Source organism: Equus quagga, chromosome 7 (assembly GCF_021613505.1).
Source record: "Equus quagga isolate Etosha38 chromosome 7, UCLA_HA_Equagga_1.0, whole genome shotgun sequence".
NCBI lineage: Eukaryota > Metazoa > Chordata > Mammalia > Perissodactyla > Equidae > Equus > Equus quagga.
In genome coordinates this window covers 69,173,965-69,185,861 of record NC_060273.1, presented here as the reverse complement: position 1 = coordinate 69,185,861, position 11,897 = coordinate 69,173,965, and the positions used below count along the sequence as shown (strand labels likewise).

The 11,897-nt window shown below is 49.1% G+C and overlaps 1 protein-coding gene across 2 annotated transcripts in view; it reads right to left on the bottom strand.

The window, feature by feature from the left end:
* Positions 1 to 416: 416 nt before the first annotated feature.
* Positions 417 to 11,897, bottom strand: part of ANXA6 (annexin A6) — a 49,650-nt gene continuing 38,169 nt past the window's right edge. Inside the window, exons 21-26 of one of the 2 annotated variants that reach the window (XM_046667253.1) lie at positions 9,276 to 9,293; positions 8,426 to 8,519; positions 7,187 to 7,282; positions 4,369 to 4,427; positions 2,883 to 3,005; positions 417 to 836 (exon numbers count right to left, since the gene is read on the bottom strand). In XM_046667253.1, the coding sequence (XP_046523209.1) occupies positions 777 to 836; positions 2,883 to 3,005; positions 4,369 to 4,427; positions 7,187 to 7,282; positions 8,426 to 8,519; positions 9,276 to 9,293 (450 nt within the window). In that variant the 3' untranslated portion in view covers positions 417 to 776. The remainder of the gene's footprint in view (positions 837 to 2,882; positions 3,006 to 4,368; positions 4,428 to 7,186; positions 7,283 to 8,425; positions 8,520 to 9,275; positions 9,294 to 11,897) is intronic. The other variant, XM_046667254.1, reaches the window with a different exon arrangement.

Genomic DNA, 11,897 nt, shown 5'->3' with positions numbered 1-11,897 from the left:
CTCGGTCCAAAACACAGATCCCCATTGGAAATGTGCTTATTGTCTGTATGTCTCTGTTTTATTTAAAGAGAGAAGTGGTAAAGGAAGGATTTGGAGGGACGTCCTAGAACATCCATGTTAGAAGAGAAAGCCAGTATCTTTTTGTCCAGCCGTCTCATTTTGTAGATGAGAAAATAGAGGGAGGGAAAGAGATTGACCAAAGGCCAGAAAGCAAGTCCGGGGCAGATGGAAATCTGAAGCCAGGTATCTGGACTCCTGGTTCAGTGCTCTAGCACAACAACCTGGATGGAGGTGGGTGGTGAAATGGCAGGATTGTCAGTTGGCCGGAAGATATTTACTCCTCCCTCCCCTCCCCCAGAACACTCAAATTGGCACCTGGCACCACACCCCACCATTCAAAGCACACACATCACTCATTTCACAGACAGGAGGCTCAGTATGTTTTAGGATTTGACAAAGCCCAAACCAGGGCAGGGGCTGTGGCAAGGGACAGAAGCCGGGGAGGGCTGAGGAGGAAGACGAGGATTGGAGATGGATGGCATCTATGGCAACGGTTCTTCAGGTGCTCAGATGTGAGGAGTGACCGTGCAGGGCCCTCAGCGACCCGTGGTAGTGGGAGCCTTTCCTAAACCCCAGTTAAAGATAAGAGCCCACCCCTGACCCCCTCCCCCCACCCCTGTCTCTTCCTTAGTCCCCGGAGCTAGAGCAGTCAGGCTTGGTCATGGCGGCTGGGGCTGTTGAATTTCTCGGCAGAGGGCCCCACCAAAGTCGGTGCCCTAGTCCTCGCCCCCACAGACAGCCAGCAAGGCCTTCATGAAGTCTCCGGAGGTGTCGCCCTGGCAGGGGCAGAGGGAGAGCAGAGTGAGTGAAAACAGTCCTGTTGGTCTCGGTGCCCTCCTCCCAGCTGCTCACAGCCTGGATGTCTCCCCAACACATAAATGTGACCATCCCTGCTGTGGCTCCCCGTTACCCTCAGGAAAACATCGAAGCTCTCAGCCTGGCTTCAAGGCCTTTTGTGATCTGACCCTCGTGAAACTCTGTGGCTTCACCTCCCCTCTTCCTTCTGGGAGCATCTTGGTCATCTTTCTACCTTTCTACCCACCATTCCTCCATCCAGGACACCCTCTGTGCCACCCCAAAATCTGGTCTGCCATCAGATGCCCCCTCCTCTGTGAAGTGTTCCTGCCCTCTATTCTTGCCTCAAGCACAGTGAACTCCTACCTCCTTTGGCTCCCTTCACTCTGCTATTACCCTCACCTCACGGCCATTAATACATGTGCTGCAGGATTCCCCATTCCAGCAAACACCATCAAGCACTTACTGGGCACTGGGCCCTTGCAGGAATTAACGTGAACATCATCATGTTCACAACACATCATAATGTCTGGCATACAGTAGGGCTGGGGGAGGCCAGACTTTCTCCCTCCTTTTGGTGGATCTCCTGTCATTTCTATGATACATGTTTTTTTCTTTTTTTTTTTTTGTAATTTTTGATATATGATTAAAAAATATATCATCGTTATAAACAATTCAAATCAAAGGAAAGATGAAATTATAAGTCTCCTTCCCATCCCTGACCCCTAATTTCCTAAATCAAGAGGCAGCCACTGTTACTACAGTCATGAGTCACTTAACGACAGGGATAGGTTCTGATAAACGTTTTGTTAGGCGATTTCCTCGTTGTGTGAACATCACAGAATGTACGTAAACACACCTAGATGTTAGAACCAGCCTACTACACACCTAGGCTATTGGGTATTAATCTTATAGGACCATTGTTGTATATGCAGTCCATGGTTGACCAAAATGTTGTTACGCAGCACATAACTGTATTTTCTTGTATGGTTTTCCAGCAAGTCTGTGAATATACAACTACGTATATGTGTATAATGTCCTTTTTCTACACAAATGGACACATAGCAGTCACACTATTCTGGGTCATACTTTTTTGACTTAGAAAAGATCCCAAATCAGCACAGAGAGCCTCCTCATGCTTTTTCATGGCTGTATTGTATTCTATCGCATGGATGTACCATAATTTATTTAATCAGCTCTGTATGGAGAGCTTCCAATCTTTTGCTACTATAAACAAGGCTGGCATAAATATTCTCTTACATGTCTTTGGGAACATGTGTGGCTATGTCTGTAGGATAAATTCCTACAAGTAACATTACCAAATCCAAAATGTGCACATTTTAAATTTTGAAACTGCCAAACTACCCTTTAAAGATGTGCTACCAATTTACATCCCTGCCAAGTCTGGGTGAAGCTGCCTGGGGCATTTCCTACAGTCTTGTCAACCAAGTATAGTATCAAACTTTAAGATCTTGCCCAGTCTCAAAGGCAAAAAACTGGGCTCCATAAGTGAAAAAAGTCAGACACAAAACATCACATATTACATGATTCCATTTATATGAAATATCCAGAAAAGGCAAATCTATAGAGACAGAAGGTCGCCTGATGGTTGCCTAGGGTGGGAGTGGAAAAGGGTAAAGGGGTACAGGGGTCCTAGTAGGGTGACAGAAATGTTCTAAAACTGGATTGTGGCAATAGTTGCGCAACTCATTAAATTTACTAAAAATTATTGAATTATACCCTTAAAACAGGTGAATTTTATGCTATGTAAATTATACTTCAATAAAATTGTTTTAAAAAATAGGCTCTTGCTTTATTTGGAAATCTTTAATTATAAACCTTTGATCCATCTGGAATTTATTTTGGCATAAACAATGAGGCAGGTCTCCTTGCATTTAGCATATCCTGGCTGTTCTAACAGCTAACTCATTGAGAAAAAGACTGTGGGAATGAAAAGGGCTTCTATGCTTACGTTCAGGGATGTGACACTCACCCCCTTCCCCATGACCTCTAACCCTTCCCCTCACCTCAATGGCTTGGTGGAGAGACTTGTCGTATTTCTCAATGAACTCCCGCCGGATGTTGAGCAGGTCGATCTCGCTCCGGGAGACTATGATCCTGGTGAGGGTCTTCTCATCCGTGCCAGCACCCTGGCGGAGCGGGCCGAGAGGGAGGCACAGGACGGGAGGGCAAACAGGGCCAGGTCAGGCCAGCAGCAGAAGGTGTCCACCTGCCCCACTCCCTTTGCTCTCCAAAACCAGTGGGATATTCTGCCTTTGTCTTCCAAAAACAGTCCTGACCCAAACTCCCCTGTGCCTAGGACTGGCCCGATAGAGGCAAAAACGGCCTTGTGAGTTGAACAGCACACCCCTAAAACTCACATTCCCCTGGAACCTTACCATGTGACCTAACTTGGAAACAGGGTCTTTGCACACGCAATTAGTGGAGGTCATACTGGATTAGGGTGGGCCCTAGATCCAATGAGTGGTGTCCTTCTGACACATGGACACACACACACAGAAGGCCACGTGAACACAAAGGCAGAAACTGGAGGGATGCTTCTAGAAGAAACACCAGGGTCCTGGCGACAACTAGAAGCCAGGAGAGAGGTGTGGGAGAGCTCCCCCTCAGAGCCTCCGGAAGGAACCAATCCTGCCAACACCTTCATTTTGGACTTCTGGCCTCTAGAGACGTGAGAGAATAAATTTCTTTTGTACTCAATTTGTGGTAATTCAGTACAGCAGCCCTGGGACACTAACACGGGGGCCAGGGAGTAGGCACGGGTAAGGAATATGTGGGTAGTCAAGGCCCACCTTTGCCCCTAGGGAGCTCGAGCTGACACCAGCTCAGGAGTCAGAGCTGGCACACGGTGAGCGCTCAGTAGACAGCTGTCACGTTTGCGGACTGCAGGCTGAGAGGGGGCTCAGGCTCGCACCCACCAACCAGCTGCTCAGGCTCTGTCAGCCCCTGAGACTCTACCTGCTGGGCCGAGAGGGCGGCCAGGGTGGCGTGGGTTTTCAGGAAGCCAGGGCTAGTTCCAGAGCTGAGCCCCTGCCACCTTTTGTGATCATTGGTCATAGGAGATACTGTGTCACCTGCTAGAATGTGAGCTCCAAGACGGCAGAGACTGGGTCCTACTCAGCCCTGAGTCCCCAGAGCAAGTGTGTCAACCTTGGCATTCGGGGCCTGATCATCCTTTGTTGTGGGGTTCTGTCTGTGCATTACAGGAGGTTTAGCAGCATCCTTGCCCTCTACCCACCAGGTTCCAGCAGCAACACTCCCTAAGTTGTGACAACTAAAATGCATCTGAATATTGCCAAAGGTTCCCCGGGGGGCAGAGTCACCCTGGTTGAGAACTACTATCTTAGAGCCAGACATGGGGCAGATGCTGATAAATATCAAACGGGTAGAAACAGCTGCCACAAGTCCTGATCTGGCGGATGGCGCATGTGCGTGTTTGTGGGTGGGCAGAAGTACTTGAAGGGAGAAGACCAAATGAGCATGTTTTCTTACCTTCATGGATTTGTAAAGTTTGTCGGCAAAGAAGAGAGGCTTGTTCTTGACACTTTGAACTGGGAGGAAGAGAAGACAGATGCAGGGAACTTGGTCAGAGGAGGCGTGCCCAGACCGTGGGCTGGGCCTCCTTCTCCTATCTCCTCTCCCGACAGCCTGGGCCTGCAGGTCACTGCCAACCCTGGGGTGAGACTCAGGGCCTGACACCTTCACTTGCCCTTTCTGACGCCACCTCCTCTGGCTCATCCTGGGCTGCAACTCACTTCCTGCTAAGGTGCTTGCAGATAAGCAGGAGGACTCAAAGGGAAGAAACCCCCATGAACCCAAGGCACGGGACCTCAAACTGCTAAGTGCATCCGAATCACCAGACAACTTGTTTACAACTCAGGTTTTAGGTTCCACCCCAGAGATTCAGACGAAAGAAATATTTCAGCAGCAGTTCTCAAAGTACGATTTCTGGACAGCTGTATCAGCATCATCTGGGAACTTGGTAGAAATGCAAATTCTCACGCCCCGCCCCAGACTGTGCTGAATCTGTAACTCTGATGGTGGGTAATCAACTTGTTCCACGTTGACACATTCCTGGTTTTAGCGCATACCAGGATGGTTGGTCACCCTGCTCTGGTGCAGTCTAATGTTTGAGAACTACTGATTTAGAGAAATACTATGCCAAAGAATGACTGTCTGATGGTATAATTTAAGGCACCGTGCCAATCCGTGGGGCTGAGTGTTGCCCCAGGGCCTTTACGCTCGTGCTGCATCGGTGGCCTCTGCTCCCCACCCACCCCCAGCCCAGAGACTGCCTGCCTAGCTGCACCAACCCCAGCCCTTTCTCAAGGCCTGGGGGTCTCTGGCCCTCAGCAGCCGCCCATATGGGGGTGTCTCAGACAGCTTAAGGAGGAGGAGTCAGACAGCAGTACCAGAAAGCTGGAATGACTCTGGATTCTAAAATACCTTCAGGAGGGGACCAGGGGGGCAAGAGGCTGGAGCTGCACCGCCCAAGATCACGGTGACGCAGAAGCCCATCACACACCCGCCCCTGTTGCAGGCTCAGGAATACACAACCTTCCCAGCTCCTCGTGCAGCTCCCTACCCCTCCCAAAGAAAACTCTAGCCCCTTGGCCCAACAGTCAAAGCTCCTGCCTCCCTCTGCTATCTCATCGCCTTCACTCCCCTCTTCTCTGAACAGACTGGAAATTCCTTTGTGCCTTTGTCCTCCTGGTGTGAAGGAGTTTCTTATCTGCCCTCCACTACTTCACCTCCCCAAATCCCATCCCATCCCATCCTGCAAAGCTGTACTTGATGTGCACGTCCCCCATCATGTCACCTCCTCCAAGAAGCCTGCCCTGACTCCAGGCCTAGGGCTCAGTCTGGTTAAGGAGCAGACTGGGCAGAAACTTCCATCCTGTGAAACCAATCCTGAAAGCCTTGCCCAGAACCTGAAGCCTGCCCATGTCCCCAGGAGGACCCCAGGCCTGCCATGGGATGGAGGGATGTGGAGTGGGGGGGTTGTGTGTGTGTGCATGCATGTATGCGCGCGCACACACACATCCCAGACGGGAGGAGAGAGGAAAGAGGGAGAAACATGAGGGCAAGATCTGAAAGTGTCTCCAACTATTCTGGTAATTACTAGATGAGCTTTGGGCTCAGGCAGCCTCTGGTGTGCGCCCTGCCTCCACCACTGATACTTGACCTCTCTGAACCTCAGTGTCCCGCTTTGTAAAATAAGCTGACAAAAGCACCTCGTGAAGATTCAACCAAAGCTGCGTGCAGCTAACGTCACACACGGCCTGGCAGGAAATTACAATAAAAGCTAACGTTTATCCAGTGTGTCCTATGTGCCAGGGGGCGGTGTTGTAAGTGCTTCACGTAAAAGCAACTCATCTAAATCTCACAAAAACCACCCTATGGGCTGGGTCCTATTATTATCTCTGTTTTACAGAGGGGGAGACTGAGGCACAGGGTTTTTGTGACTTGCTCAAGGACATAGAGCCAGGAAGTGGCAGAGAGGGATTCAGCCTAGAGTCACCAGGCCACACTGCCCCCTGGGTATTGCCCCACACGGGAAAGGCCCTTGAATGCTAAATAACAGCAACAATATCTCTCTTTCATCTATTCTGAAACATCTTTTTAAAGTCCCTGAAATCAAAACTCATCTTATAATTGACGGCAATTTTGTGAAAACCTTCCTTGATACCTCCAGGTAAGAAAAAAAAAAAAAACATGCACCAAGGCAATGCATTTTATAGTAATAAAGCGAGACACTCCTAACCATTAATACTAATAAAAACAAGTTCCACTTTTGCCCATATCTACTCATCCATTTTTACAATGGAGAAATTGAGATCCAAAAGGGGAAAGACTTTTGCAAAGCCAAGAACTCAAATTACATAGTAAGAGAGTAACCGAAGAGATCCAGGTGCTGGGAGGAGGGGAGAGTGTGAGTGTGCGGTGTGAGTGTGCATAGCTGTGTATAGCATGTGTCTGTGTGTAGTGAGTGTGAGTGTGTACACCCCCCCAGTCCTGCAGGACACTGCGCTGCTGCCCAGCCCTGCCATTGCCCTCGCGGCGGTCACTTCCCCAGGGAGAGCTGTTTCCTCATCCTGCCCTGTAGCCTGGGACACCTCCTCACGTCACCCCACCGAGTACACGTCGGCAGGACCCTGGAGCGGATAAGTGGCAGTGTTTATTTTCCAGCACTAGTAGTAGCTTAGGAAGCTGCCAAGGCCACACTCGTCCAGGGAATCTCACCATGTTCCCTGCACTCCCAGCACTTTCCCTTGACCTCCAGCCCCTTCCCTTGGTCCCCGCCAATTACCAATGGCCACAAATGCGTCCCTGACATCCCCAGACATCTCCTTCTTGATGGTGTGCTCCACGTCATAGTTGGTCATTTTGACGAACTCCTGGAAGACTGGCCCCAAGAGAAGCCCCAGAGGTGGGGGGTTAGCTTCAATTTAGAGGGAGGGGGGAGATCACCCCTCTCCCTCCCACCTGGCTCCGCACACTGGCTGTGCCCCAGGACCCTGGAAAGGGGCAGCAGGCACGGCCACAGCCCAGGCCTAAGTGCACTAAGCAGGATCCTTGTGGCAGGGAAGTTCTGACCTTAAGGCTGCCCTGGGCTCAGAGCCAATTCTGCGTCAAGTCAGACACTGCCCGAGAGCTTCAGACAAGTTCTGGGAACCCAGGTGAGGATGGTAGGAGCATGGGTCCTAGTCTCAGCTCTGTCCCCGGCTCACTGAGCGACCCTGGATGAGCCCCTCCCCCTTGCTGGGCCTCCCCTTCCTCCAGTCAAGGTTGGATAGAGACTAACATAGGTAATCATAACGATAACACTGAGGAAGCCACTATGCGCCAGGCACTGTGCTAAGTGTTTTCTATGTGTTGTATTTTTTGTGTCGTCCTCCCAACAATCATGTGAGATAGAACTAAAATCCCACTTTATAGAGAAAGGAATTAAGGCACAGATATTCAGTAACCTGCCCAAGGTCACATGGCTGATAAGCAGGAGATTCGAATCAAGCCATTTCAGCTCCCAAGTCCCCTCTTCTAGCCACGATGCTAAAGCACCTTAAGTCTTTTACAGAAAGGGGCCAGGCAGATGCACGTCAAAATGTAGTGTCTCAGTGGAAAGGGCACTTCATGACCACCTATGTCAGAGCCACTGCATACAGTGTGCCCTGTGCACGTGGCAGCCTGTGGCTCAAAGACGTGTGTGTGGTCCTTGTGCCATCACCACCCTCATTGCCTTGTTCCTGGCAGGTATCACCAAAGGACCATGACACAACCTTTGAATCCTCAACACAGCATTCTAGGTAGCCACTGCCAATCTATCGGAGTTGGCCGCGAAGGAGAAGGGAGTTGGCCGCGAAGGAGAAGGGAGTTGGCCTGAGGCTGGCTGACACGTTAGCAGTAGAGCCAGGACAAGACCGCAGGGCTGCTGGGGTCAGCAGTGGGTGGGTGGGCAATTGGCTCCTCTTGGAGCTCTCAAGAGCGGCTCTCATCAGCTCTGGGGATCTTCCTGCTGGACTGGGAAGGGGAGGGAGCCAGGCCTCACCTCTCCGGAGGTGCTGATAGCTACGTGTACACAGGATCGTCATGAAACGCGTCTCCAGGGAAGTTTTGTCCCCGCTGGACGTGTCTGCTATTTCCTGCAGAGCCCAGACGGGGGTGAGGGTTTGGGAGGGAAGATACAAGAAAGCCTTGGTTATGATTCACTTCCACGGCTTTCCCAAGGCTGAGGGCAGGGAGAAGCTGGGCAGCCCAGTCATCGGAGGAGGCTGACGTGGGCCCCTTCTTCCTTCCTCTGCCTCCACATTCTCCCTCCAGTTCCCAAGGGCCCTGTGGACCGCCACACAGGGGCTTCACGTGGGCACTTCCACCCTGGCCTAAGGGCCACATCCTTAAACCCCTTGGAAGTCTCCTTCCATTCTTAAGACCCCTGGAAAGCCCCTCTGGGGAAGCGTGTCTGTGTACATGTGCAAGGAAAAATGGCCTCACCAGTGTTCCCCCAAGGGCAGTAAACAGGCAAACATATTTCAGTGCACCATGTAGGAATGTTTCCACAATGGTCTTCTAACCAGCTACTAGTTCTAGTTACAGTGATATGAAGTTTCCCTTTAAAATAACTCATTTCAGGTTTGAAAAAGAGAGTCGGTTTAAAGAAAAATATCCACAGCTGGTGGTATGTGGCACAAATCATATGGAAGGTGAGTGGCTGAAGTTTTAGAAACACTTGCCTGGCCCATTTTTCACCCAGCGGGGTTCTAAGAGGCCCTGAAGGGGAGAGAGAGAACCTGCGGGGTCCCCAAGTCCCTGCCTGACTGCCCCGCTCAGCCCCGCCCAGGGCTCAGCCAGACTCTCCCGCAGAGAGGCCGTTACATCCACGTGAAGAGCAGGACACTCACCAAGATCTCAGCAGCCACCTGAGAGTGGGGAGGGGAGAGAGGAGGGAGAGAGGGAGGCAAGAGTCAGAGGAGGCTGGGAGAGGGTGGCTCCGGGGACCCTGGGGGGAGGGGGAGGGGCCTGGCTCAGGGCGGCAGAGGTCCCAAGAGGACCACGTGGGAGCAGGGAGGAGGAAACCACCTCTCCCCGACTTTAGGACTGGAACTCAACATGGGGACAGGCCTGGGAATTAACTACAAAGCGCTCACTCAAGGGCAAAGGAGGGGACACAGAACAGGGTACTCTACCCATTGTCACCCCCAGCCACCTAGGGCTACTCCAGACCTCAGTGTGCTCGTCTCCACAGAGCCCGAGGAGTTAGAACGTGAGAAGTGCTGAGCTCCCTGCACCTTTTACCACGTTCAGACTTGGAGGGTCCTTGGGAGACCTGCCATGTTAACCGCTCATGTTACAGACAGGAGAGCTGAGGCCTGGAGGGGAGGGGACTCTCAGAGGGCCCACAGCCCATCAGGCGGGAAAACGCGAGCTGCTCAGTCATCTTACAAGGGTGAATTTTAATCACTGCCTTAGACCCAGCACAGAATTCTGTCGTTAGGACACTATTTTGTGAGTAATTTTGACTTGGAGCGCCTGGGAACAAAACACAGCCAGCCTGTGAACCCCTGACAGAGTTTTGCCTTTGCCTATTTCTCCGAAACCCTGCTGACCACTTTGCTCTACTGGGTAGACGGAAACCATCCTCTTTATAAGCCTCACAACAGCCTTATGCTTTAGAAACCTTCTTTTCATTATATGAATTGGCAATGCCTATCAAAATTTAAAATGCATGTGCTGTTTGATCAAGCAATTACCTTGCTAGGAAAGTGCATTACAGAAGCCCTGGCAAGTCTTCCGAGACACCACACAAGGGTGTCAACTGCAGCATTCTTTGTAACAGAGAAAAATGGGAAGCCATTAATAGATGGCTTGTTGAACAGGCTATGGTTCATCCAATAATGGAAATCCATGCGGCTCTCAAAAAGAGTGAGACCAGTCCACAGAGCTGATAAGGAGAGTTTCCATTTAAATTAAGCAAAAAAGTCTAGCATACTGTGTATAATAGTGTCTCTTTTATCAAGATAGGAAAAGATAAACACACACTTGCTCTGACATACTTCCTGGCAAGTCACGCTGAAGGGATAGTCAAGATGTTGTTGACAGTGGTTCCCTTTGAGAAGAGCTGTGGGGGAAAGCTTTCACATTTTATGTTTCCTGAAATTTCCTGTTTACATTTTCTCAAAATGAAAATATGCTATTTTTATTTTTTATTTTAATGTCAAATAAGGGGTTGGCCCACTGGCATAGTGGTTAAGGTTGCACGCTCTGCTTCGGTGGCCAGGGGTTCGCCAGTTCGGATCCTGGGCACGGACCTACGCACCATCCATCAAGCCACACTGTGGCAGCATCCCACACAGAAGAACTAGAATGACTTACAACCAGGATACACAACCAGGCACTGGGGCTTCGGGGAGAAAAAAAAAAAAAAAGAGGAAGATTGGCAACAGATGTTAGTTCAGGGCCAATCTTCCTCATAAGAAAAAAAAAGTAAAAAAGTCAAATAAGAGTCATCAGGGCTACTAGGATTATGGGATGCTCCTGATTTTCATTTATACTTTCCTATATTAAAGACAATGTAGTTGACCCTTGAGGACATTATGCTAAGTGAAATAAGCCAGTTAGAAAAGGACAAATACTGTATGATGGCAATCATGTGACGTACCTAGAGTAGTCAAATTCATAGAGACAGAAAGTAGAATGGTGGTTTCCAGGGGCTGGGGGAGGAGATGTGCAGTTACTGTTCAATGGGTACAGAGTTTCAGTTTTACAAGATGAAAAGAGTTTCGTGGATGGATGGTGGTGATGGTTGTACGACGACGCGAATGTGCTTAATGCCAATGAACTGTATACTTAAAAAAAGGTTAAGATGCTAAGTTTTATGATGTGTTCTGTGTATTTTTATTATGTATTATGTTTTATTATGTATGTGCATTTTACCACCATTTTTAAAATGTTACGCTAAAAAAATACCTAGCACTATTATTTTTTTTTTAAAAAAGAGGGAGACGTTTAAAAAATTAACCAAAAAAGAATCTAAAGTGCCAAGCATTCTCCATCGATTTGGATCAGAGAACCCTGGACATGTTGTTTTTTTTTTCCAAAGCAACTTTAAGACAGTGATATTTGTAATGTGAAAAATGCAGTGGGTTACTAAAATAATTTTCCAGATATTCAACACAAAAGCTGTTCCTTATTAGCCTAGCTGCTTCATGTAAAAACTAGCCACAGAGTTATCATATGGCCAAGCTGTTCCACTCCTAGATGTATATTCAAGGGAAATGAAAACAAATGTGCACAAAAACACAAAACACAAAAACTTGTACACAGACATTTATAAGCAAGCACCATTATTCGTAATAGCCAAAAAGTGGAAACAACTCAAATGTCCATTAGCTGATGAATGTATAAAAAATGTTATATATCCATACAGTGGAATTTTAGTTGGCAATGGAAAGGAAAAAGTACTGATAAATGCTGTAACACAGACGAATCTTGAAAAGATTACAGTCAGTGACAGAAACCAGTCA